Genomic DNA, 22,869 nt, shown 5'->3' with positions numbered 1-22,869 from the left:
TTGTCCTTGGGGCACATGTATCTGATGAGTGTCAGCTGTCTCCGCCGCAGTAGAGGTGACTGTCGTCTTCAAGTCAATCCTCCTGTTCATTTTTTCCTTTTTCTTATTATTTTACATCAGGTTTTCTCTAATTGGATGACAAAAAAAACAGAAATCTGTCAGACCCCTCACCGTGTCCTCGGGAGCAGAAGTTTTGTAGAAACTTTTGTATTTCTTTAGACGGATGTACATTTGATTTGTCTGTGAAGTTGCTGTCACAGTGCCCCATGATTTCTCTCCGTAAGGTTATGTGGGTGTTTTATGCTTTATTCTGGGAGGCAGCAGAGATGACTAATACATTTATATTGCTTTTTTCATTGTTTCTGACTGGGATCCAACTCGGGTTAGGGTTACCCTTCTGTCAGTACTCTGTCTGCAATTACTGTGAGATCAGGCAAGTTCATGGGGTTGTCCATTATTATTATATTGATGGTCTATCCTCGGGGTCTGACACCCTGCACCCCCTGCCGATCAGCTGTCCTGCGTAGCTCTGCACCAGAACCACACAGCTCCACCCATTGTTTAGTGGACAGATCTGGTTACTGCAGCTCTCCAGTAACCGGCAGCTTAGGCCACTAAACAATGGACGGATCTATGCAATTCTGGTACCGACTTCCAGTACCTGAGTGGCTGGAGTAGGTTTACAAACAGAAGAAGATGCAAAAAATGTATTAAGAGACATGCAGCTCTTAATAAATTGTTTGGATCTTCCACCAATGGGGGCTTTTACCAAGACTGCTGAGTGAAATGCCGGTTATGACCCCCTATATGTTTTTGATTTTACTTGTCTGTTATTAGCTATAGAGCGGAGCTATGATGTGCTCTGTCTGTAGGGTTTGGCCTCTAGGCCCCCTCAGGAAACATGGCCTGGGTGCTTAGCCATGCCCTTGTTTGGGCACCACTCTATAGTAGTCGTGGTTTTGAGTACACTATTCTGAATGGAGGACTATCCCTCTACTAATGACTTCTACAATCAAGCTGACTAACATGATAATCTCCGTTAGTAGAAGCTCCGGCTTTTGGAGAAAAGAGGTTGAATTCAGGAAAGCCATCTTCTCCATTCTTGGTGTATATTTGAATTTCAAGCAAGGGAAGAGGGTACTGGCCCTGAGGGTCACACTACCTTTCTCTCCCACAAAGAGTGGGAAGCACAAATCGGAATCTAGGTATAAGGTACTATCAGTGAGCATGAGATAGTTACATGTTAAATACAGACGCACGGAAAGAAAAGGTGGAAGTTCCCTGACCCCCTATCCTCCAAGAATAAACTGGCAGCACTCCAGACAGGTTTAAGTGAAAAATGTGGATTTCTGTTAGCCCTCCACAAGATCTTAGAAGGTGTCTTGTGGTATCTGGTACCTAAACGTCAATAGCATCTCATTTAGTTACTGTAAGTTTTAAGCTGGGATTCTCTTGGCCTGGACTTGTTTTTCCAACGTCCCACAAATGTTCGGTCAAATTGAGATCTAGGGAGTTTGGACACCTTGAACCCTTGGTCATGTCCCTCAAACCATTCCTGACCAATTTTTGGAGTTTTTTTGGATTTACTTTCTCAGTTTAGTACCTTTTTAAGCTCATGTTATAATTCTTCAGTACTTTTTAATGAAAATATTGTAGGTTCTTTACCATTTTTGCAGTGTGGCTGGAACTATAACCAGCTAAAAGAGGCCACCACCATTAGGCAGTACTGCTGTAGTAAAAGGGGGTACTTACCTTTACAGTGTTTAGGTAATTGGTACGTGTCACATCCAAATGAATCTCAGGACCCAAGGTTTCCCAGCAGAACCTTGTCCAGCGCATTACACTGCCTCTGTTGGCTAGTCTTCTTCCCAAAGTGCATCCCGGTGCTATCTCTTCCCCAGGTATGTGACACACACATTTGGTCGTCCACATGATGTAAATGAAAATGTGAATCCTCAGGTCAGGTCGCCTTCTTCCATTACTCCATGATCCAGTACAGATACTCATATGACCATCGTAGACGCTTTTGCTTGTGGACAGGGGTCTGCAGCTACACAACTGTACATACAGCGAGCTGCCCTGCGTGTTTTGACACCTTTCTATCACATCCAGCATTATTCAGCAATTTGTAGCTCTTCTGTGAGATCGGACCAAGAGCTACCTCATCATGGAGCTTAGGGCACCCATGACCGTGTTGTCCATTCACTGGTTGTCTGTCTTTGGACCACTTTTGGTAGGTCCTGACCACTGTATACCAGAAACACCCCAGAAGACCTTCCATTTTAGAGATGCTCTGACCTAGTCGTCTAATCATTAAACTTTGGCCCACCTCAAAATCACTCAGATCCTTACTTTGCCAATTTTACCTGTTTCTAACACATCAACTTCAAGAACTGACTGTTCCCTTGCTGCCTAATATGTCCCACCCCCTGCCAGAAGCCATTGTCACCAGATGAGCAATGTTATTCCCTTCACCGATTTTAATGTTTTGGCTGATTGTTGTTTGTTTTATGATATACTCATTTTTGTGACATTTCAATGATTAAAGCGTTGACTTCTGAGGTCTACCTCTCTTTTTCTGGCTGCAGCCTGTTTTATGTTCGGATTACACTTTTGGTGTAGTTTTTATCTCTTGAATGTAATCCTCCTAGGCCAAAAAGATCAAAAGTAATTTTTTTTCATTACTTGATACAAATTTCTGCTCCGAGATGCATGTTTGTGTGTAGTCCTTTGATCTGTGTTTTCTAAAACATGCTTTGAATCGTAGCTCTTTGTATGCAGAGTCTTCCTACTTTCATCTCCTAATAGTGACGTCATTTTTCCTAGCCAGGGTAAGGTAATGATCCACCCGTCCCCTGTCAGCCATTTTACTGATCGCTTCCGTTCCTCATTCTCGTTTGTGTCTTTCTGCCAAATGTAATTATTATATATTTTTTTTATATTGAAGTTTTCTCCTGCCATGCCTCAGGAAGGTGCACATGTTTTAAAGGGGTTGTCCAGGTTCCTAAATGATTGATGGCCTATCCTTAGGAAAGGGAATCCGTAGAAGATTGGCAGGGGTTCGCAGCAGCCCCTGCTGGCGGGAGCAGTTTCCTCCACAGTTAGTGGCCTGCTGAGTTACTACAGCTCAGGCCCAATTCACTTGATAAGGGCTCATGCACACGAACGCGTGCCGGCCGGGCCCGCTCACCGCATCACGGACATGGACCCATTCATTTTAATGAGTCCACAATCCGGAATGGAGGCACGGAACCCCACGGCAGCACAACGGGGTGCTTCCGTGGGGTTTCTCTCCATGCCTCCGCACCGCAATAAAATAGAACTTGTTCAAATTTTTTCTTTGGCGGTGTGGACGTATAACCGACCCATTTAAGTTGAATGGGTCTACATCCGTCTGCGGGAACTGCATGGATGTTGCCCGTGTTTTGGGGACCACAAATTGCAGTCCCCAATGCACGCAATGGCTGTGCTTTAAGTTATATGCCATCGTTTTCATTTTTTTCTTAAATCTCAGATCTCCAGGACTAAATACAAAATGCCAGATGTGGTCTCACCAGAGCGCTATGCAGCGGGACCACAATCTCCTGCTTTCATTTGTGGCATATCCTGTGGGTATGCCATACATTTTTGAAACTGGAGTATCCTTTTAAAGGGGAGTCTATCAGCAGGAAATGCTTAGCGATCTGCTGGAGAAAATAAACGTTTAAATCCATATGCAAATGTGCACCTGTCATCAACTTTATGCTGACGTCACTGAGGGCAGCATAAAATAGTGACAGAAATGCTGATGTCAGCGGTGTGCCACTCACAAGCTAAAAGTAAGTGGTTGCTGAGAACCAGCATCATAATCATTGCAGCCCAGGCCTTGAAAAGAGTCAAACCTACCTGAGAAGAGTCCTGGTTATTGTAATCTCCTGCTCCCCCCCTCCCCCCCATCTGCTGAGAAAGAGTGAAAACGAGGTAGAAGACTGTCAGCCATCAGCAGGAGAGCAGGAATTCATGAATAACCAGGACTCTTCTCAGGTGGCCGTGACTCTTTCCCAGACCCAGTCTTCAATGATTGTGATGTTGGTTCTCGGCAACCACTTACTTTTAAATGACAGACCGCTGAAATCAACCCACCTGTCTCTACTTTATGCTGCCGTTAGTATGGGCAGCATTAAGTTGATGTCCGGTTCCCTTTAAGTGGACCGAGGACAGGTCCATGCACCCCTCCTTCTTCCTCTGTCAGCCCCCTCCTCTCTCCTCCTTGGTCTTATTCTTCACCTGTCTGCTGACAATCAAGAAGGGAAGGGAGGGGCTGGCAGAGGAAGCAGGGATAGAGTGGGCCCGCCCTCGGTGCACTTACCTGCTCATTTGCATATGGATTAAATCTTGCAGCTCTTTCTACTACACATGCGAGAGTTAATGTTTGGATGCGGGGCGGTATCACAGGGCCAATTGCAGATTCTGGAAAACAACAGCTGCTTGTATATTAAGATTCTAAAACTAGAGTCCTAAATAGTCAAAAAAGGTGAAAACTTTGCAAAATATCCACTCTGCAATCTGTTGAACCTTACCCCCCTCTAAGCAGTCAGATACCCACCCTCGCCCCATTGTTTTTTTTATATACCAGCGCGCTCTTAGCTGTCTGCTCACCTCCCGTGTCCAGATGTTGGCTACGTGTTTCCTGACGGCTTTTGTCTGGGCCATGATCCTTTGCTACCGCATTTCAGAAAATCTGCATCTCTGCTGCAGAATGCAGAATCTAATTAAATCTGGTTGAATTATTGAGAGGCGGATAATTCTTATAGGAACGCGCAGCTTCCCGGGAGAAAGCCGGCTTTGTTATAAAGCGCGCCATATATCTAACGCAGTTCAGGTCTCCTAAGTCCGTATTGCTTTACTTTTCTCACCAGATCAGATTTTCACAATTTTGAGCTCAACATGCAAGACAACGAAACACAAACACGTACATCAAACGGGTATGGAGATAAAAAAAAGAGCAATCCCCGTCATCTGATTTGCTTAAGGAGATTATTGGCAGAAAGCTGGTTCTCCGCTTCTTCCTCCCAAACAGAATCACCAGCAGCGAGCGGGCTCTGGGTTGCACACAGTTCAAGTGCCGGTTGTAAAGCCATTCCTCTATGAAAGTTTTAGGCCTCCTGCACACGAACTTATGCTTCCCGTTACCGTATTACGGACCGCATTTACAGATCCGCAATACACGGGCGCCGTTCTGTGGCCATTCCGCATCACGGATGCGGACCCATTCACTTCAATGGGTCCGGAGATGCGAAATGGAAGCATGGAATGAACCCTACAGGAGCACTACGGAGTGCTTCCATGGGGTTTTGTCCCGTACTTCCGTTCCGCAAAAAGATGGAACATGTCCTATCTTTTTGCAGAACAGCCGGATCGCGGACCCATCAAAGCGAATGGGTCCGCGATCCGCTGCTGCTGCCCCACGGATGATGTTCGTGCATTGCGGGCCGCAGCACGACCGCAGGGAGGGTGAGAAAAGAAAAAAAAAATCTTCAAGAGGCTGCTCTGCCACAAATTAGGCTAATTGCACATGATCAGGATTGTAGGCGGATTTTTCGCGTAGAAAATCCGCACTGTAGGTCATGTACATTGTATTCTATGAGAATTTGAAATTCTCATGTGCATGGTGTGGATTTTTCTGTGCGGATTTTAAAATCCGCAGTATGTCAATTTTTATTTTATTTTTCCTGATCTGATTTTCTCCGTTCACTTCAATGGAGAGCGTAAAATCCGCATGCAGAAAATGTGCATCAAATCTGCACCAATTTTCCTGCAAACACTTGTGGATTTCAGTGCAGATTCTCCACACATGAATCCTGAACGTGTGCATTTACCCCAAGAATGCCTCCCCATACGCCCGGGCCCCTCACAGAGGTTATACTTACCCCACACATGAAAACATCCGGCATCGTGGATCCTTCCCTCCACCCCAAACCTCCTCCTTCCCTCCACCCCAAACCTCCTCCTTCCCTCCACCCCAAACCTCCTCCTTCCCTCCACCCCAAACCTCCTCCTTTCCTCCCCCCCAAACCTCCTCCTTCCTTCCCCCCCAACCTTCTCCTTCCTCCCCCCCCAAACCTTCTCCTTCCTTCCCCCCCAAACCTCCTCCTTCCTTCCCCCCCAAACCTCCTCCTTCCTTCCCCCCCAAACCTCCTCCTTCCTTCCCCCCCAAACCTCCTCCCTTCCTTCCCCCCAAACCTCCTCCCTCCTTCCCCCCCAAACCTCCTCCCTCCTTCCCCCCCAAACCTCCTCCCTCCTTCCCCCCCCAAACCTCCTCCCTCCTTCCCCCCCAAACCTCCTCCCTCCTTCCCCCCCAAACCTCCTCCTTCCTTCCCCCCCAAACCTCCTCCTTCCTTCCCCCCCAAACCTCCTCCCCTACCCCCACCTCCCCCCCAAACCTCCTCCTTCCTTCCCCCCCACCCCCTCCTTCCTTCCCCCCCACCCCCTCCTTCCTTCCCCCCCCCCAAACCTCCTCCTTCCTCCCCCCAAACCTCCTCCTTCCCCCCCCCCCAACCTCCTCCTTCCTTCCCCCCCACAAACCTCCTCCTTCCTCCCCCCCCAAACCTCCTCCTTCCTTCCCCCCCCCAAACCTCCTCCTTTCTTCCCCCCCCCCCAAACCTCCTCCTTCCTTTCCTTCCCCCCCCCAAACCTCCTCCTTCCTTTCCTTCCCCCCCCCCAAACCTCCTCCCTCCTTCCTTCCTTCCCCCCCAAACCACCTCCTTCCTTCCCCTCCAATAGGTGCACTACGGCTACAAAAAAAAATGGAACAGACAAAAAATAAGTTTGCATGAGCCCTAAGGGTACTTTCACACTAGCGTTTTTCTTTTTCGGTATTGAGTTCCGTCACAGGGGCATTCTGAATGGAGAGAAATCCGTTCAAGATGCATCAGGATGTCTTCAGTTCAGTCACTGTACGTTTTTTGGACGGAGAAAATACCGCAACATGCCGGATCTGGCATTAATTTACATTGAAATGCATTAATGCTGGATCCGGCCCTTCCTTCCCCCCTACCCCCACCTCCCCCCCCCCCCTCAAACCTCCTCCTTCCTTCCCCCCCACCCCCTCCTTCCTTCCCCCCCAACCTCCTCCTTCCTCCCCCCCCAAACCTCCTCCTTCCTCCCCCCCCAAACCTCCTCCTTCCTCCCCCCCAAACCTCCTCCTTCCTCCCCCCCCCCCCAAACCTCCTCCTTCCTCCCCCCCCCCCCCCAAACCTCCTCCTTCCTCCCCCCCCCAACCTCCTCCTTCCTATCCCCCCAAACCTGCTCCTTCCCCCCCCAAACCTCCTCCTTCCCCCCCCCCAAACCTCCTCCCTCCTTCCCCCCCAAACCTCCTCCCTCCTTCCCCCCCAAACCTCCTCCCTCCTTCCCCCCCAAACCTCCTCCTTCCTTTCCTTCCCCCCCCCCCCAAACCTCCTCCTTCCTTCCCCCCAACCTTCTCCTTCCCCCCCCCCAAACCTTCTCCTTCCTTCCCCCCAAACCTCCTCCTTCCTTCCCCCCAAACCTCCTCCTTCCTTCCCCCCCAAACCTCCTCCTTTCTTCCCCCCAAACCTCCTCCTTTCTTCCCCCCCAAACCTCCTCCTTCCCCCCCCAAACCTCCTCCTTCCCCCCCCCAAACCTCCTCCTTCCCCCCCAAACCTCCTCCTTCCCCCCCACCTCCTCCTTCCTTCCCCCCCACCTCCTCCTTCCTTCCCCCCCCACCTCCTCCTTCCTTCCCCCCCCACCTCCTCCTTCCTTCCCCCCCACCTCCTCCTTCCTTCCCCCCCCCACCTCCTCCTTCCTTCCCCCCCACAAACCTCCTCTATCCTCCCCCCCCAAACCTCCTCCTTCCTTCCCCCCCCCCAAACCTCCTCCTTCCTTTCCTTCCCCCCCCCCCCCAAACCTCCTCCTTCCTTTCCTTCCCCCCCCCCCAAACCTCCTCCCTCCTTCCTTCCTTCCCCCCCAAACCACCTCCTTCCTTCCCCTCCAATAGGTGCACTACGGCTACAAAAAAAACTGGAACAGACAAAAAATAAGTTTGCATGAGCCCTAAGGGTACTTTCACACTAGCGTTTTTCTTTTTCGGTATTGAGTTCCGTCACAGGGGCATTCTGAATGGAGAGAAATCCGTTCAAGATGCATCAGGATGTCTTCAGTTCAGTCACTGTACGGTTTTTGGACGGAGAAAATACCGCAACATGCCGGATCTGGCATTAATTTACATTGAAATGCATTAATGCTGGATCCGGCCCTAAGTGTTCTGGAAAAACGGATCCGGTTTTGAGGTCTGCGCATGCGCAGACCTTTAAAAATTTGAAAAAGATAAATATCGGATCCATTTTTCCGGATGACAGCTGGAGAGACAGAACCGGTATTGCAGTACATTTGTGAGACGGATCCGCCTACAAATGGTATCCGTTTGCATACAGATTGCTGGATCCGGAAGGCAGTTGCAGGGAATCCAGCGACGCTAGTGTGAAACTACCTAAACCATTGAGGTTAGATGATGGGGACACTTCAGCTGCTCCTCAGTCTCTCTGCACGTTACAGCGCATGTGCACAACACTCGTTTGGGATTTATGACCTGTAATATCTTCTGATTTCTTTATATATATAATTACTCATACACAAGTGCTATTTCGCATCCGTGAAAGTGTAACCCATTTAGCAGTTCCTGTGCAGGCCTTCATGCTTAGTTCAGTCTCCCTTTTCCACCTGTCTGAACCGCTGCGTTTCCCTTGGTTTGGACCGGACACATCTGATCAGGTCTGTGGGAGCTTCCGTCTGTTTCGGACAGGCCATCATTGCTTCCATTTCCAGATTTGGCAAACTTGTGCAAGTTGTTTTCCGTCCAAGGGCTGTACGATACGAGCTTCCTCCGTCAATCACTTTAAATCCTGTTGGCGTAGTCAGCGCATGAGACATCAGAGGTTCCTGGGGTGGCAGCTCCCAAGTGCACAATTTACCGCTGTCCTCTTCTCTCCTATACATCCGCAGGACGCCGCGTTATATTAGAGCCGAGTTCTGCTTGTGGCCTCGTCTTTTCTTGCTTTAATCGGGCATCTGATAATCAGGCAATATTATATGAAGTTTCACAAGACCAGAAGCGAAAGATTGGCCTCATGCACACCACCGTATTTTGCGTCCATGTCCAGTCTGCATTTTTTTCATGGATTGCGAACAGACCAGTTCATTTCTTTGGGTCCGTGAAAATTAATGGATTTCATCCGTGCGCTGCCAGCATCCGTACGTTCGTTCCGAAAATTGTAGAACATTTCCTATTCCTTTCCGCAAAAGGGACAGAAGTGAGATTTAGTGAATCCGTGGTTTGCAGACCACGGTACAGACACGGTTGTGTGCATAAGGCCTGAGGAGGATTGTCTGCCTTTTACTAGTCGTTACTTGCGAGTCCAATAATCCAGAATATTTTATCATCTAGATGTTACCGCTTCTAATTGTTGACAGATTAAAGAATTTTCCATCCCAAGAAGGGACTGGTGTGGTAACATATGTATAGGACAGGGATGCTCAACCTGCGGCCCTCCAGCTGTTGCAAAACTACAACTACAACCTGGACAGCCTACAGCTATTAGGGCATGCTGAGAGTTGTAGTTTTGTAACAGCTGGAGGGCCGCAGTTTGAGCATCCCTGGTATAGGACATCGCCATTACTGCTTACAACTCGGTCAGCCTCAGATAGGACAAGTAAGGCCTCGTGTCCATATTTCGGTCCACAGAATACGGACAGTTTCTGTGCGCGTTCCATATTTTTCTCACTCCATCAGTAGAAAGGGCTTTTCTGAGAAATATGATCTGGGGTGAGATTTGCGGATCAGGCAAAAAAAATGGGATGTGTGCATGGCCCCCATAGGTACAGACTGGTCAATGTTTGTTGAAGGGGTTGTCCGGTTTCAGGATATTGATAACCAGTCCTCATCAATTTTAGATCGGCGGGGGTCTGACTACCGGCATTTCCACTGATCACCTGTTTGAAGGGGTCGTACCACTCGTGCGAGCGCTGTTCCATATTCAAGGTTTACCTGCATGCCGTCCGCTTTGGGTAATTGCAGCTGTTCATACCATTCACTTAAGCTGTAATTACACTGCACCACCACCAGAAAGAGGAAGGCGCCGCTGATCAGTGGGGAAACCAGGAGTCGGAGCTCCACCGATCTCATATTGATGACCTATCCTGAGGTCATCATCAGGGGCAGATTGGCCATAGACCTTACAGGGAAATGTCCCAGTGGGTCGATGCCCGACCATGCCCTCCTCTCTGCCACCGGCCAGGTACACAATGAGCTCTGAGCAGTAATTAACGCTGTAAGAATCAAGTCCTCTTGTACCCAGCCTGTGTCTGTACATGACCCGCATCTCGCCTGCTAAGCTCCCTTCTCGATATCCTAATCAGAGACAACTGGAGGAGAAGGACAGAACATGGCAGCTATTGCTGGACACCACAGGGACTTTTGTGGCAGTATATTGTGCTGCACAGTGGTATTTGGTTATGATGGGGCGGTATTTTGTGCTATGGTATTGCTGACCCCACTTACTTGTGTTGTCTCGTCTTCTGTCAATCTGGACCCCCCTGCAACATGGAGCCTCTTTTTTAGTATATTTTTTTCCCAGGGCCTACACTTTAAGTCCCTAGTCCACCCCTGATCATCAGTATCTTGACACCGGACAAGCCCTTCACAGTGCCCACGCTCAACAGCATAGACTGACTATCTTATCTATATGGGGATTACTAGAAGAGCGACTGGACATGTTGGATTTCAACACTCCCAATCCTTTGCTTATGCAGGAGATTAGCTGACGTCACCGCGCCTGACAGCAGCGCTTTTCCCTGTTCCCACTGAAAATGTATGCCCAGCGGAGCCGGTTGTGCACGTATATGGCGGAGAGCAATAGTAATGGACTGAGTGAGCATTAGACTGACAGCTATGTGAAGTGTATGGGCATCTTTAGTCTGAGTATATGTCCTGGGGGGCCGAGGGGGTTCAAATTTTGAACAGAGTGAAGTAAGGGTCTGGATGATTTGTGCCCATTACTGTACAAAGAGGCATTGGACTCTGGGTAGATCTGCTTGAGACAACCCACATTATTAAGCCCTATTACAAGACCAGGTATTATGGGTTAGTCATAGCTGCCCCCTTTATGTGATGCAGTGCAGTCCCCTTCACTTTGTCACATGATGCAAAATCCCTTATGGCAGAGAGGGTCCCGCAGCACCCGGAATATTTTCCCAACTCTTCCTGGAATCAGGTAGGCCTCCCCTTTTTCTGGAAGTCTGCTTATTAGAGCCTGTTTTGATAAAAGGGGATCCTGTTTGGCAATGCATCATAAGCCCCGCCCCGGAATGGCTGGAAACACCCAATTGTAGGTGGGATTTCTGTTAGCCCTTCCCCTTTTCAGCTCGGGGCAGGAAGACTCGGAGACAGTCTCGGTAAATTCGGGATAGTTGGCAACTATGAGATTAGAGGCTGAGATACAGAGGTAACAATCATAACCTAGGGCTTTGGGCCAGCAGGGACCTAAAGGACTGTCTTCCACATAAGAAGTCACTAGTATTGGGGCCCAGGAGCTTTATGTAATGTCTATGGGTAGAGGGGGGGGGGGGTCCCTGCTTGAGACCTCCATCAAACGATAAGCCTGAGAGCCACATGCACCTTCGGAGGTCCACCGGGGTCCATAGAAATTAGTTGACTCCTTTCACCCTCGTTAATGAGGTATGATGGGTATTCGTTGAGTTTTCACATGGGTGATGTTCTCCTCCATTTGCACTGACCAGCATGAAGTCTTGTTTTTCCAGATTTCTTCCCATCTCTATTCTTCGGTCTTTCCTGCTGGAATTTGGGGCTGTGTCGGGAGAACTTCCTGCAGTGAAAGAACTCCTATTCCTATAGCTTTATGTTCCTCCGGAGCCTGGGTCCCGCCATGTTCCGCACAGTGGGGCACGTCTCATGTACTGCTTTGCTATCTGCCCCTGACCCCATTTTTCCTCTAGATTTGCTCCCCGCTGTGCTGCTTGGATGGCTGACTTGATAAATGACACACCTGACAGCAGTTTAGGATAACTGTATAGGGGTCTACAACTCCCGCTGGCTTTGGGGTCAATACGTAAAATGTTGCGAAGCATATTCTACATTTTTGAAACCAGCACCTGGATCTGAATACTTTTCTAATTGTATGTAATTAAAAAATTTGCATAGCCACTGAGCTAATCAAAAATGTGTATCTGTATAGCGCCACCTGCTGTTTGTTCCGTTCCTTACTTTTTGTTTGTCTCACTGAGCTGGTCGAACATGCGCCTATTAAATCACGTGATTGGGAAGTTGCCATGATCACAACCCCAGAATTGCAAAAATTTGACGCTGCTGAATTCTTTTGTGTTTCCGGGATTGCATTGGAGGCAATTGTGAGTCGTGCTGCAACCCCATAAAATTTTATGGCTGCACGGCGATCCTTGGTCGCACTACTGGTGTTCACACTGCCATCAGAGACAACACCGACTGTCTCGACAGGGATGATGGAAAGAATATCTCTGCAGGTTGCACTGTTCGTCGCTATACACTATGGAAACCACTAGAAAACAAAACTGATCTCATTATTAGTGAGCGTTCACACGACCGCATCCGTTTTGTGGTTCGCTGATCGCAAGAATACAGATGCGGTCTGTGTGCATGCCGCACTTTTCTTAGGCCCCTTTGAAAAACTGCCTATTTTTTACTGGAATATGGAGAAGAATAGGACATGTTCTTTAATTTTAGGCTCGCAGCCGCAGACAGCATACAGATGACATTTGTTTGCTATCTACATTTGTTCAGGGCTCATAGAAATGAATTGGTCCATGTGCCTCCCACAAAAAAAATGCGGACTAACGTAACGGTCGTGTGCATGTACCCTAAGTCCTTAAAGTTAGGTGGAAACAAGTGGAGGATGCATATGTCAATATTGTATATAATGTATGTTTTCCTTCACTGACACAAGCAGAGATGTTGAAAATGGCTCTTATTATAAACCAATATTAGATGCATAACTTGTCATTTTACAGGCATTTACGGTACATAGACTCAGTATTCGATAGCCTAAAGGGGCGGGGCATGACACAGATATTTAGAGCGCATCAGAGACTCCCTGTGTCATGCTCCGCCCCCTTCAGGGCCTGCACTGCACATTACACAGGGATTTGTTTGGAGTGCCCCTTTTAATCATTATTTGTTGTGTTTGTCTTGCAGTCGGGGAATTTGTGAGCGACGCTCTTCTGGTTCCTGACAAATGCCGTTTCCTTCACCAGGAGAAGATGGATATCTGTGAGACGCATCTGCACTGGCACACTGTTGCCAAAGAGGTAACGGACATGCTAAATGTATTCATTATAAAATGTCACCATGTCTATCGGTGAGTTAGATCTCCGCAGACCTGCCGCTCAGGCCTCCAGCAGCAGAAGCCGCCTGACAGTCCCTGATTAAGGCTAGATGCACACGATTGTATGTGTTTTGCAGTCCGCAAAAAAAAGGATAACGTCCATATGGCATCCATTTTTTATTTTTTTTTGCAGATCCATTGTAACCATGCCTATCCTTGTCCGCAAAACAGACGCGGGGCTACGGAACGGAGCAACGGATGCGGACAGCACACTGAGTGCTGTCCTCATCTTTTGCGGCCCCATTAAAGTGAATGGGTCCGCACCCGAGCCGCAAAAAATGCGGCTCCAATGCTGAACCAAACCACGTTAGTGTGCATGTAGCCTTGCTGATATCAGTGACTTTTTTTTTATTATATCCTATACAGAAGTTTTATATTCAACAAAACACTATGGGAGACTTATCAAAACTGGGGCCTGGGAAAACTGACTCAGTTGCCCATAGCAACCAATCAGATTGATCCTTTCATTTTCTAAAGGAGCTGATAAAAATGAAAGATGGAATCTGATTGGTTGCTATGCGCACCTGAAGCCAGTTTTCATTTGCCTCAGTTTTTCACTTTGGCTGCCACAGACCGGCTCATGGTTTATAGCCATTGAATGGAGCTGAACTACGAACTGACACCTGCCGCAACGTCCACCGGGGCGCTGCGTCACATGTCCCTTCTTAGCGCAGTCACAGCTTTAAACTGCTGGGCGTGCAAACTTCAGCGCTGCCCATTCATTGAAAACAATAACAGGTGGACACCACGCACCCTGCCGTGGACACTGCTGTCAGTTTTTGGGCGCGGGAGGCTAAAAAACACCTTGAAATTCGTTCACGTTTTAAAAGTGTATTTTTTTTTGGGTTACACATTTTTCATTTTTGACATTGTTTTCTCGCCCTACGGGGAAAAAAAACTGAATGAAAAACAGGCATATCTCCCCCCCCCCCCCCAACACCACCTTGTATCACGCAAGTGAGACAAAATATGACAGAAAAATGTCATGCATTTCATATTTCCTATTGACTTTACAGCTGCCCTTTAGCCGTGGCATTTGTGTGGAAATAACGCAGTATTTTTGTATAGAAGAAAAGATTTCCATGCAGCGTAAATGGAAATCGATCTCCTGGAAACTGTCAACAAGCATGTTCCATATTGATATCCCACCAGTGGTTAACGGCACTCCTGTTTTACAAGAGCACAGCTTTTCATATACAGAGCTGCTGTTGTTGCTTAAGTCATGTTTGGGAAACCTCTGCACACAGATGTAGCAGAGCTGGACCTGCGAGAAAACGGTTTCTTTTGTTCTGGCTTGCAACGTTTACTTGCAGTCCAATGGATGAAAGTGGCCATACACCTTCAGGAACGGTTCAGCCCACAGCTATCCCTCCCCCCACCACCACATACACATGCTGCCGGGCTCGACTGAGTGTGCATGCCTAAGCTGCCCCATGAGAACAAAGGATCAGGCATGTTGAAATCCAACTGCCTGATCCTTCTTTTTACCCGGCATCTGTAGGGAGAGTATTAGGACACTCTCAAACACATTAGAGGGTCAGCCAGTCTGGGTTTGGCCAATGCTCATTAGCAGCTTTAGTCTTGTTTAATGAAGTTGTAGCAGAGCTGAATTTGTGACCAAACCGTTCCTTTTGTGCTAGCTGCCTAATTCTGCAATCCAATAGAAAACCATGGAGAACACACGTTGATTTCACATTGGGTTACATAAACAATAATGACAAACTCAGCTCTGCTAAGTCTGGAGCATTATTACATGACATTTACAGGTTTATTTTTTAGACTTTACCACAGTCACGTGTTTATCGGTGCATTATAATGCTTATATTATTCACACACGCTCCCATACTTATTTGAGCGGCCATATTTTTCTCCGGCTTTACCCCTTTCCGCTATGAATACCAGATCAGGCAGCGAGTCCCGGCAGATCAGATGTAGATCAGGAGAACATTTGCAGTTAAGTGACATTTTATTAGCTAAATAACATTTATTAGAACAGACAAGTGAAGACGGCTCCGTAAAACGAGACTGTAAACAGAAGGGGCGAGGCTGTGGATACCGCAGTGCGAGTCGTGTGTTCGTTAAAGTGGTTTCTGGGACTGAAGAATTGATAGAGAACCCCTTGGATAGGCCGTCTGTGCTTGATCAGTGGAGATTAGGACCCCCATGTTCAGCAGAAACAGTGTCTGATTCTGCTGGAACACAGCAGCCCCTTTTCCACCTCCTATGGGCGTAGCAAACAAAGAGCAGCTATAGCGCCAATGAGCACCAGCAGGGTCCTTATTACATTATTTGCCGTGGGTGCACCTCTGCTCTCGCCAATTGAGCATTGATGACCTATCCCTAGGATAAGAGATTGGTGGGGGTCTGTGCATTACAGTGAATTCTGAGACTCGGGAATAAATAGGCTTAACGTGACTTAGGTGAGTAAAAAGTTACAAGGTTATGATAAAAGATATATACAAAAGTAAAGTAAGTAACGGTCACCAAAGCTGTGAACAAATTAGCCAGCTCCCCATCGACCACTTCTCAACATGGCACCTGGCCGACACCCATGTGATACAAAGACAGGTGAGGGTTGCAAGAGACATCTTACCCTGATGATGTCCTCAATGGAGCTCTTTATATCGCCTTATAAGCAATAAACGTATTTTCTTCCTGAATCTTAGAATTCACAGTAATACAGTTGGTGGCATTCGGGTAAAAAATAAATGATATATACTTATTCCCAGAATTCACATTAATACAGGCTGATACACTGTGCCCCCACTGGATAGCAGTTAGCAGCAGCCGCAAGTTCCAGAAGTATGCAGTGAGCACCACAGCTCTCTACACTGTGTAGTGGCCATTCTTGGGTACTGCAGGTAAGCTATCATTCGCTTGAATTGGAGCATCACTTGCAGTACCTAAGAACAGCCACTACACAGTGTACGGAGCTGTGGTTTTACGGTTCCATATAGTGTTTACTTCTGGACCCTGTGGCTGTGTGTTGGACCACCCCCAGTCTGACCAGTCTATGGATAGGTCATCAGGTTGTTTGTGTTGAAAACCCCTTTAATCGTCGTATAAAGAAAAATTCTGAAATTTTTTAATATCCTGATTTGATTCCTCCCTATTTTCAGGATAGCTGCTTGCTGTCTTTGAATGGAAACATTCCTTTTTACATTCACAGGCTAAAAACACCTCCGACTAAAAGGCTCTGTTCACATGTGGCATTCAATATTAAGGATCCATTATATGATGGACACCAACGATTGTCACGACGGTCCGCTTTGACCATAAAGGGTTCCATCAGGTTTTCGTAATGGTTTCTGTCCATAGCGCAGTACACTGTGCAGTGTTGGCCACCATTGTTAACATTAGCCTTAGCCCTACTTTCACACAGCACAGTGCTTGTTACAATGTATCGTTATAGGAAATCAAGCACAGCAGCAGCACACACTGATAGTTGTAACCTAGACTGATACACTGTAACAAAAAGCAGCTGGAAAATAGACATAGCCTCAAGGCTTGTATGAGCTATGTTATATTGATATTGTATCCAGATGTCCCCACCAGCAGCCATTAAAATACATAAGAGTTATGGCCCGCTCTAAATCCCCTGAATGTCGTCATATAGATCATTACCAGTAGGCAGGGTTAAAGGGGGCTTCCAGGAAGGACCTTAGCAATGATTTCCTGTCCTTGGGATAGGCCATCAGTGTTCAAGAACAGAAGATCGGGCATGTTAAAACCCAGTATGCCTGATCTTTCTTATCCACGATATCAGGAGGTTCCTGGAAACATTAGATACTCATGGCCAACTTACGCTGATCCGGCACCAATACCAGCTGTAGGTCGGACCAAAAACCATTGCCTTCAATGTTTTTTGCCCGCCAAAACCCCGGTATTTATGCCAGAAAAGCGGACAGATAACTGCCGGATCCCATTATGGTCAACAGGGGCCCCGCGTTACTCAGCCGAATTAGGCTACCGGATTCCAAACGCTACTGTGAACGTCGCCTAACAAACTCAGCTCTGCTACACCTCTATAATACTACAGCAATTAATGTAAAGTGTCAAAGCAACCTCTATCTGCTCTAATACGTAGCTAATGCAGTTATCTGAAGCGCACATTCTGTAGGAAGCCAATGAAGTGCGTTCCGGACTATACGGAAGGTTATACGCCAGGCGTCTGCTGTATTGTAACCGAGCTTTACCGTTTTCCAGTCTTGCAGTGAGAGGAGCATGAGCCTCCATGACTACGGCATGCTGCTGCCCTGCGGCATTGACAAGTTCCGGGGCGTGGAGTTTGTCTGCTGTCCTGCCGCCGACGAAAATGACAACTTTGACTCAGCCGACACTGAAGACGATTCTGACGTCTGGTGGGGTGGCGCCGACACGGACTATGCCGACAGAAGGTAAGCTCAGTCATCATTTTTGACAAAGACAAACTTCACCCACAAAAAATGTTATTTTTTTAGTTTTTTTTTCTGTTTAGTTTTTTTGTTTTTTTTTACATTTGATTTCTTTTAAGAGGCTTATTATGCCAAAACTGCCAGACAATGGGTTATACTTCTGCCAAATTTTCAGGACAATGCATGAACTTTGACGTTTTTCTGCAGGCCTGGGAGGAACTGAACTGCAATAATAGTATAAAAGTTGACATTCATAGGGAATGCAGACCCTTGAACATTAGTCTTTAAATCGATCCAAGTTCTTCACTGGCTAATTTTTTAAAATATCTTTGTAGCAGACTGAGCTCTGAATTCCCTGTCTAAAAGGCCACCACTAGAGGGCAGTAAACCTTACTGCAGACCATTCTACTAATGAAGTCAATGTAGAAACAGTATACAGAAAGAGTTAAAGCTCCCCCTAGTGGTGGCAGCAGAATTGTAGTATTTAAAAGGGTATGCCCACCTGGACTTTTATGGCATAGCTATAGAGTATGCCATAAATGTCTGATAGGTGCAGGTCCCAACTGTGATAAACTATTTTCGGAAGTCCTATTGCAGTCAGTGGAGAAAACCTAGCAAGCACGGCATGCTCTCTATTCATTCTGGGGCCCTGTTCTTGATAGCGGACCCCAGAGGTTGATGCCTATCACTAGGATACACTATCACTTTATGATCTGTGAGGGTGAAACCTCGAAGACGCCCACGGATTCTGAGAATGAAGAGCCGCAGCTCTGATTTAGTGCTGTCTTTGAAGTGAATCAGATCGGCTACAGTTCCCTGTGGAGGTGGGTGCTTGAGAACTCTGCTGTGAAGGGAATGATGGGGATCCTAGAGGTCAGACCTCCAAGGTGTTCTGCACCCGCGCAGACACAGACAGCAGAATCTTCTGTGCGTGCAGAATGTCGGATGTGGATGCAGCCAGTTGAACCCATAAGTAAATAACTTCACTGCCATCATGTTGAGAGCTATGAATGCTGCGGCCACCCAGTCCAGTGTGTACACATGGTCAGCAGGGGGCTTCAGTGTAGCTGCTGCAGTGTGGAGTGAGGTTTACTGTGCCAGTTTGCATCATTTGGTCATCCCCTTTGAGCAGTTCGCTAATTCACTTACCTAGGGTCCGCAGGAGTTGTCCTCGTGTTTTAGCATGACCTGTCATTATGAGCTGGGTCAATGACACACTTAAAAACCATAACCTAATAGGGGTTATGCCATGTAAAAAAATAAAATAAATCGGAAATCCTATAACACATAACAAACTCTTTCTAATAAAGCCAGAACCAGCCCTGCACCTCACATGGCTCCATTCATTCTTCTGCTGCATTTATATCAAGGAGACAGCTCAAGGGGAGTGTCTTTCCTGCTGCAGCTCAGGGGGCGTGTCTCAGCTCTTCCTATCACAGCTCAGGGGGCGTGTCCATGCTCTCCCGATCACAGCTCAGGAGGCAGTGGAAGGATGGAACTGAGCATGCACGTCCACCTCAGCAAGGCGGACAGAGAAAGCAGAAAAAGAACAAACAGCAGGTGGCACTAATCAGATACATTTTATTGAATAACTCACTGGCTATACTAAATTATTAGTTACATGCAATTACAAAACTATTCAGATTCAGGGACTTGTTTGAAAACTGCAGAATATTTTTTGTCGGACAACCCCTTTAAAGAGGACCTTTTAAGCCATGGTCCAGGTTTAGAGCCTCTTCCTCTTTCTCGGTCTGGGTAGCTTCTGGGGTTCTCCCTGATTCCCCTCCCTAAGTGCCTAGTGATTCACCTGCTATGCCCTACGATTTTTCCCCTTCCCCCACCCCTCCTAGTGTGTGTCGTCTTGTCTTCCCCTCTTTTATGTCAACGTTTGTCTAGAGTTATGGGCCTATGTATCTTTTATTTGAGGCCTTTTTAAGCCCTTCTGGGGCCTTTTGATTCCGCTGTCTATATTACAGCTGGTTGTTTGCAATACAGTTACGGTTACATGCTTGTACCATGTCCTTAACCACTTTCCGTCCGCCCATAGGATATAAACGTCCTATGGGTGGACCTCTATTTCTGAAAGCATGTTTTAAAACGTCCTTTCAGAAACAGCAGCTGCACGCTAATCGTGCAGCTGCTGATCGGGTTGCCCGCTGTCAGTGACAGCAGGGCAACCCAGAGATAAGGCAGGGACAGTTCCCAGGTGTCCCTGCTTTCCGGATCGCTGCAGACACAGCGCTCACCGAGCGCTGTGTATGCAGAGCAGGAAGCGCTATGCGCTTCCTGTTCCGGCCCGGCGGTCATGTGACCGCCGGGACCGGAGCGTGCAGGAGCTGTGTGAGGTCTTACAGAGACCTCGATCAGCCCTGCTCTGAGGCTGTACAGCGCAGAATCATGCTGTACAGCCTCTCTGGGGGGTGCATTTCTTCTGTAACTGGGGCTACTATGTCAGCCCCAGTTACAGGAGAAATCAACAGTGAAAAAAAAATGAAAAAGTGAAGCAAATGTCCCCCAGAGGTCTTGTATGACCTTATGGGGGACGAAAAGTGTAAAATAAAATAAAAAAAATAAAGGGTTGAAAAAATAAAATAAAAAAAGTTTCACAAAAGTTTCACAAAATTTTCAAAATAGAAAAAATAAAATAAAATAGACATATTTGGTATTGTCACATCCGTAAAAACCAGCTCTATAAAAATATCACATGACCTAACCCCTCAGATGAACACCGTAAAAAAAAAAAAAAAAAACGGTGTCAAAACAAGCAATTTTTGTCACCTTGCATCACAAAAGGTGCAACACCAAGTGATCAAAAACGCGTATGTCCCACAAAATGGTACCAATAAAACAGTCACCTCATCCCGCAAAAAATGAGCCCCTACATAAGAAAATCTCTCAAAAAATAAAAAAAACTATAGCTCTTAGAACATGGAGACACTAAAACATCATTTTTTTTGTTTCAAAAATGCTATTATTGTGTTAAAGTAAAACAAATAAAAAAAGTATACATATTAGGTATTGCCGCGTCCGTAAAAACCAGCTCTATAAAAATATCACATGAGCTAACCCCTCAGGTGAACACCGTAAAAAAAAAAAAACTGTCAAAACAAGCAATTTTTTGTCACTTCGCATCACAAAAGGTGCAACACCAAATGATCATAAACGCGTATGTCCCACAAAATGGTACCAATAAAACCGTCACCTCATCCCGCAAAAAATGAGCCCCTACATAAGAAAATCTCTCAAAAAATAAAAAAACTATAGCTCTCATGGACACATTAAAACATAATTTGTTTCAAAATTGCTATTATTGTGTAAAACTTTAATAAATGAGAAAAAGTATACATATTAGGCATCGCCACGTCCGTAACAATCTGCTCTATAAAAATGTAACTTGACTGAACCCCTCAGGTGAACGCTGTAAAAATAAATAAATAGAAACTGTGCTAAAACAACCAATTTTTTGGTCACCTTGCCCCATAAAGTGTTATAATGAATGATCAAAAAATCATATGTACCCAAAAATAGTACTAATAAAACTGGCACCTTATCCCCTAGTTTCCAAAATGGGATCACTTCTTGGGAGTTTCTACTGTAAGGGTGCATCAGGGGGCTTCAAATGGGACATGGCATCTAAAAACCATGTGGAGTTCCTTTTCTTCTGCGCCCTGCCGTGTGCCCATACAGCAGTTTATGACCACCACTTTTTTCCTTACAAAGTCTCATATTCCACTAACTTGCGACAAAAAATAAAAAATTCTAGGAACTCGCCGTGCCCCTCACGGAATACCTTGGGGTGTCTTCTTTCCAAAATGGGGTCACTTGTGGCGTAGTTATACTGCCCTGGCAATTTAGGGGCCCAAATGTGTGAGAAGTACCTTGCAATCAAAATGTGTAAAAAATGGCCTGCGAAATCCGAAAGGTGCACTTTGGAATATGTGCCCCTTTGCCCACCTAGGCTGCAAAAAAGTGTCACACATCTGGTATCGCCGTACTCAGGAGAAGTTGGGCAATGTGTTTTGGGGTGTCATTTTACATATACCCATGCTGGGTGAGAAAAATATCTTGGTCAAATGCCAACTTTGTATAAAAAAATTGGAAAAGTTGTCTTTTGCCAAGATATTTCTCTCACCCAGCATGGGTATATGTAAAATGACACCCCAAAACACATTCCCCAACTTCTCCTGAGTACGGCGATACCACATGTGTGACACTTTTTTGCAGCCAAGGTGGGCAAAGGGGCACATATTCCAAAGTGCACCTTTCGGATTTCACCGGTCATTTTTTACACATTTTGATTGCAAAGTTCTTCTCACACATTTAGGCCCCTAAATTGCCAGGGCAGTATAACTACCCCACAAGTGACCCCATTTTGGAAAGAAGACACCCCAAGGTATTCCGTGAGGGGCATGGCGAGTTCCTAGAATTTTTTATTTTTTGTCGCAAGTTAGTGGAATATGAGACTTTGTAAGAAAAAAATAAAAATAAAAAATCATCATCATTTTCCGCTAACTTGTGACAAAAAATAAAAAGTTCTATGAACTCACTATGCCCATCAGCGAATACCTTAGGGTGTCTACTTTCCGAAATGGGGTAATTTGTGGGGTTTTTCTACTGTTTGGGCATTGTAGAACCTCAGGAAACATGACAGGTGCTCAGAAAGTCACAGCTGCTTCAAAAAGCGGAAATTCACATTTTTGTACCATAGTTAGTAAACGCTATAACTTTTACCCAAACCATTTTTTTTTTTGCCCAAACATTTTTTTTTTATCAAAGACATGTAGAACTATAAATTTAGCGAAAAATTTATATATGGATGTCGTTTTTTTTGCAAAATTTTACAGCTGAAAGTGAAAAATGTCATTTTTTTGCAAAAAAATCGTTACATTTCGATTAATAACAAAAAAGTAAAAATGTCAGCAGCAATAAAATACCACCAAATGAAAGCTCTATTAGTGAGAAGAAAAGGAGGTAAAATTCATTTGGGTGGTAAGTTGCATGACCGAGCGATAAACGGTGAAAGTAGTGTAGTGCCGAAGTGTAAAAAG

At 46.3% G+C, this 22,869-nt stretch overlaps 1 protein-coding gene across 1 annotated transcript in view; it reads left to right on the top strand.

Moving 5' to 3' along the window:
• Positions 1–22,869, top strand: part of LOC122930768 (amyloid beta precursor protein) — a 191,164-nt gene that overhangs the window by 62,793 nt on the left and 105,502 nt on the right. Inside the window, 2 exon segments of the mRNA XM_044284351.1 lie at positions 13,238–13,350; positions 17,634–17,824. Of these exon segments, the coding sequence (XP_044140286.1) occupies positions 13,238–13,350; positions 17,634–17,824 (304 nt within the window).

This window comes from Bufo gargarizans, chromosome 3 (genome assembly GCF_014858855.1).
Source record: "Bufo gargarizans isolate SCDJY-AF-19 chromosome 3, ASM1485885v1, whole genome shotgun sequence".
NCBI lineage: Eukaryota > Metazoa > Chordata > Amphibia > Anura > Bufonidae > Bufo > Bufo gargarizans.
The sequence above is the reverse complement of the archived record's forward strand: the minus strand, read 5'-3'. Positions and strand labels throughout refer to the sequence as shown.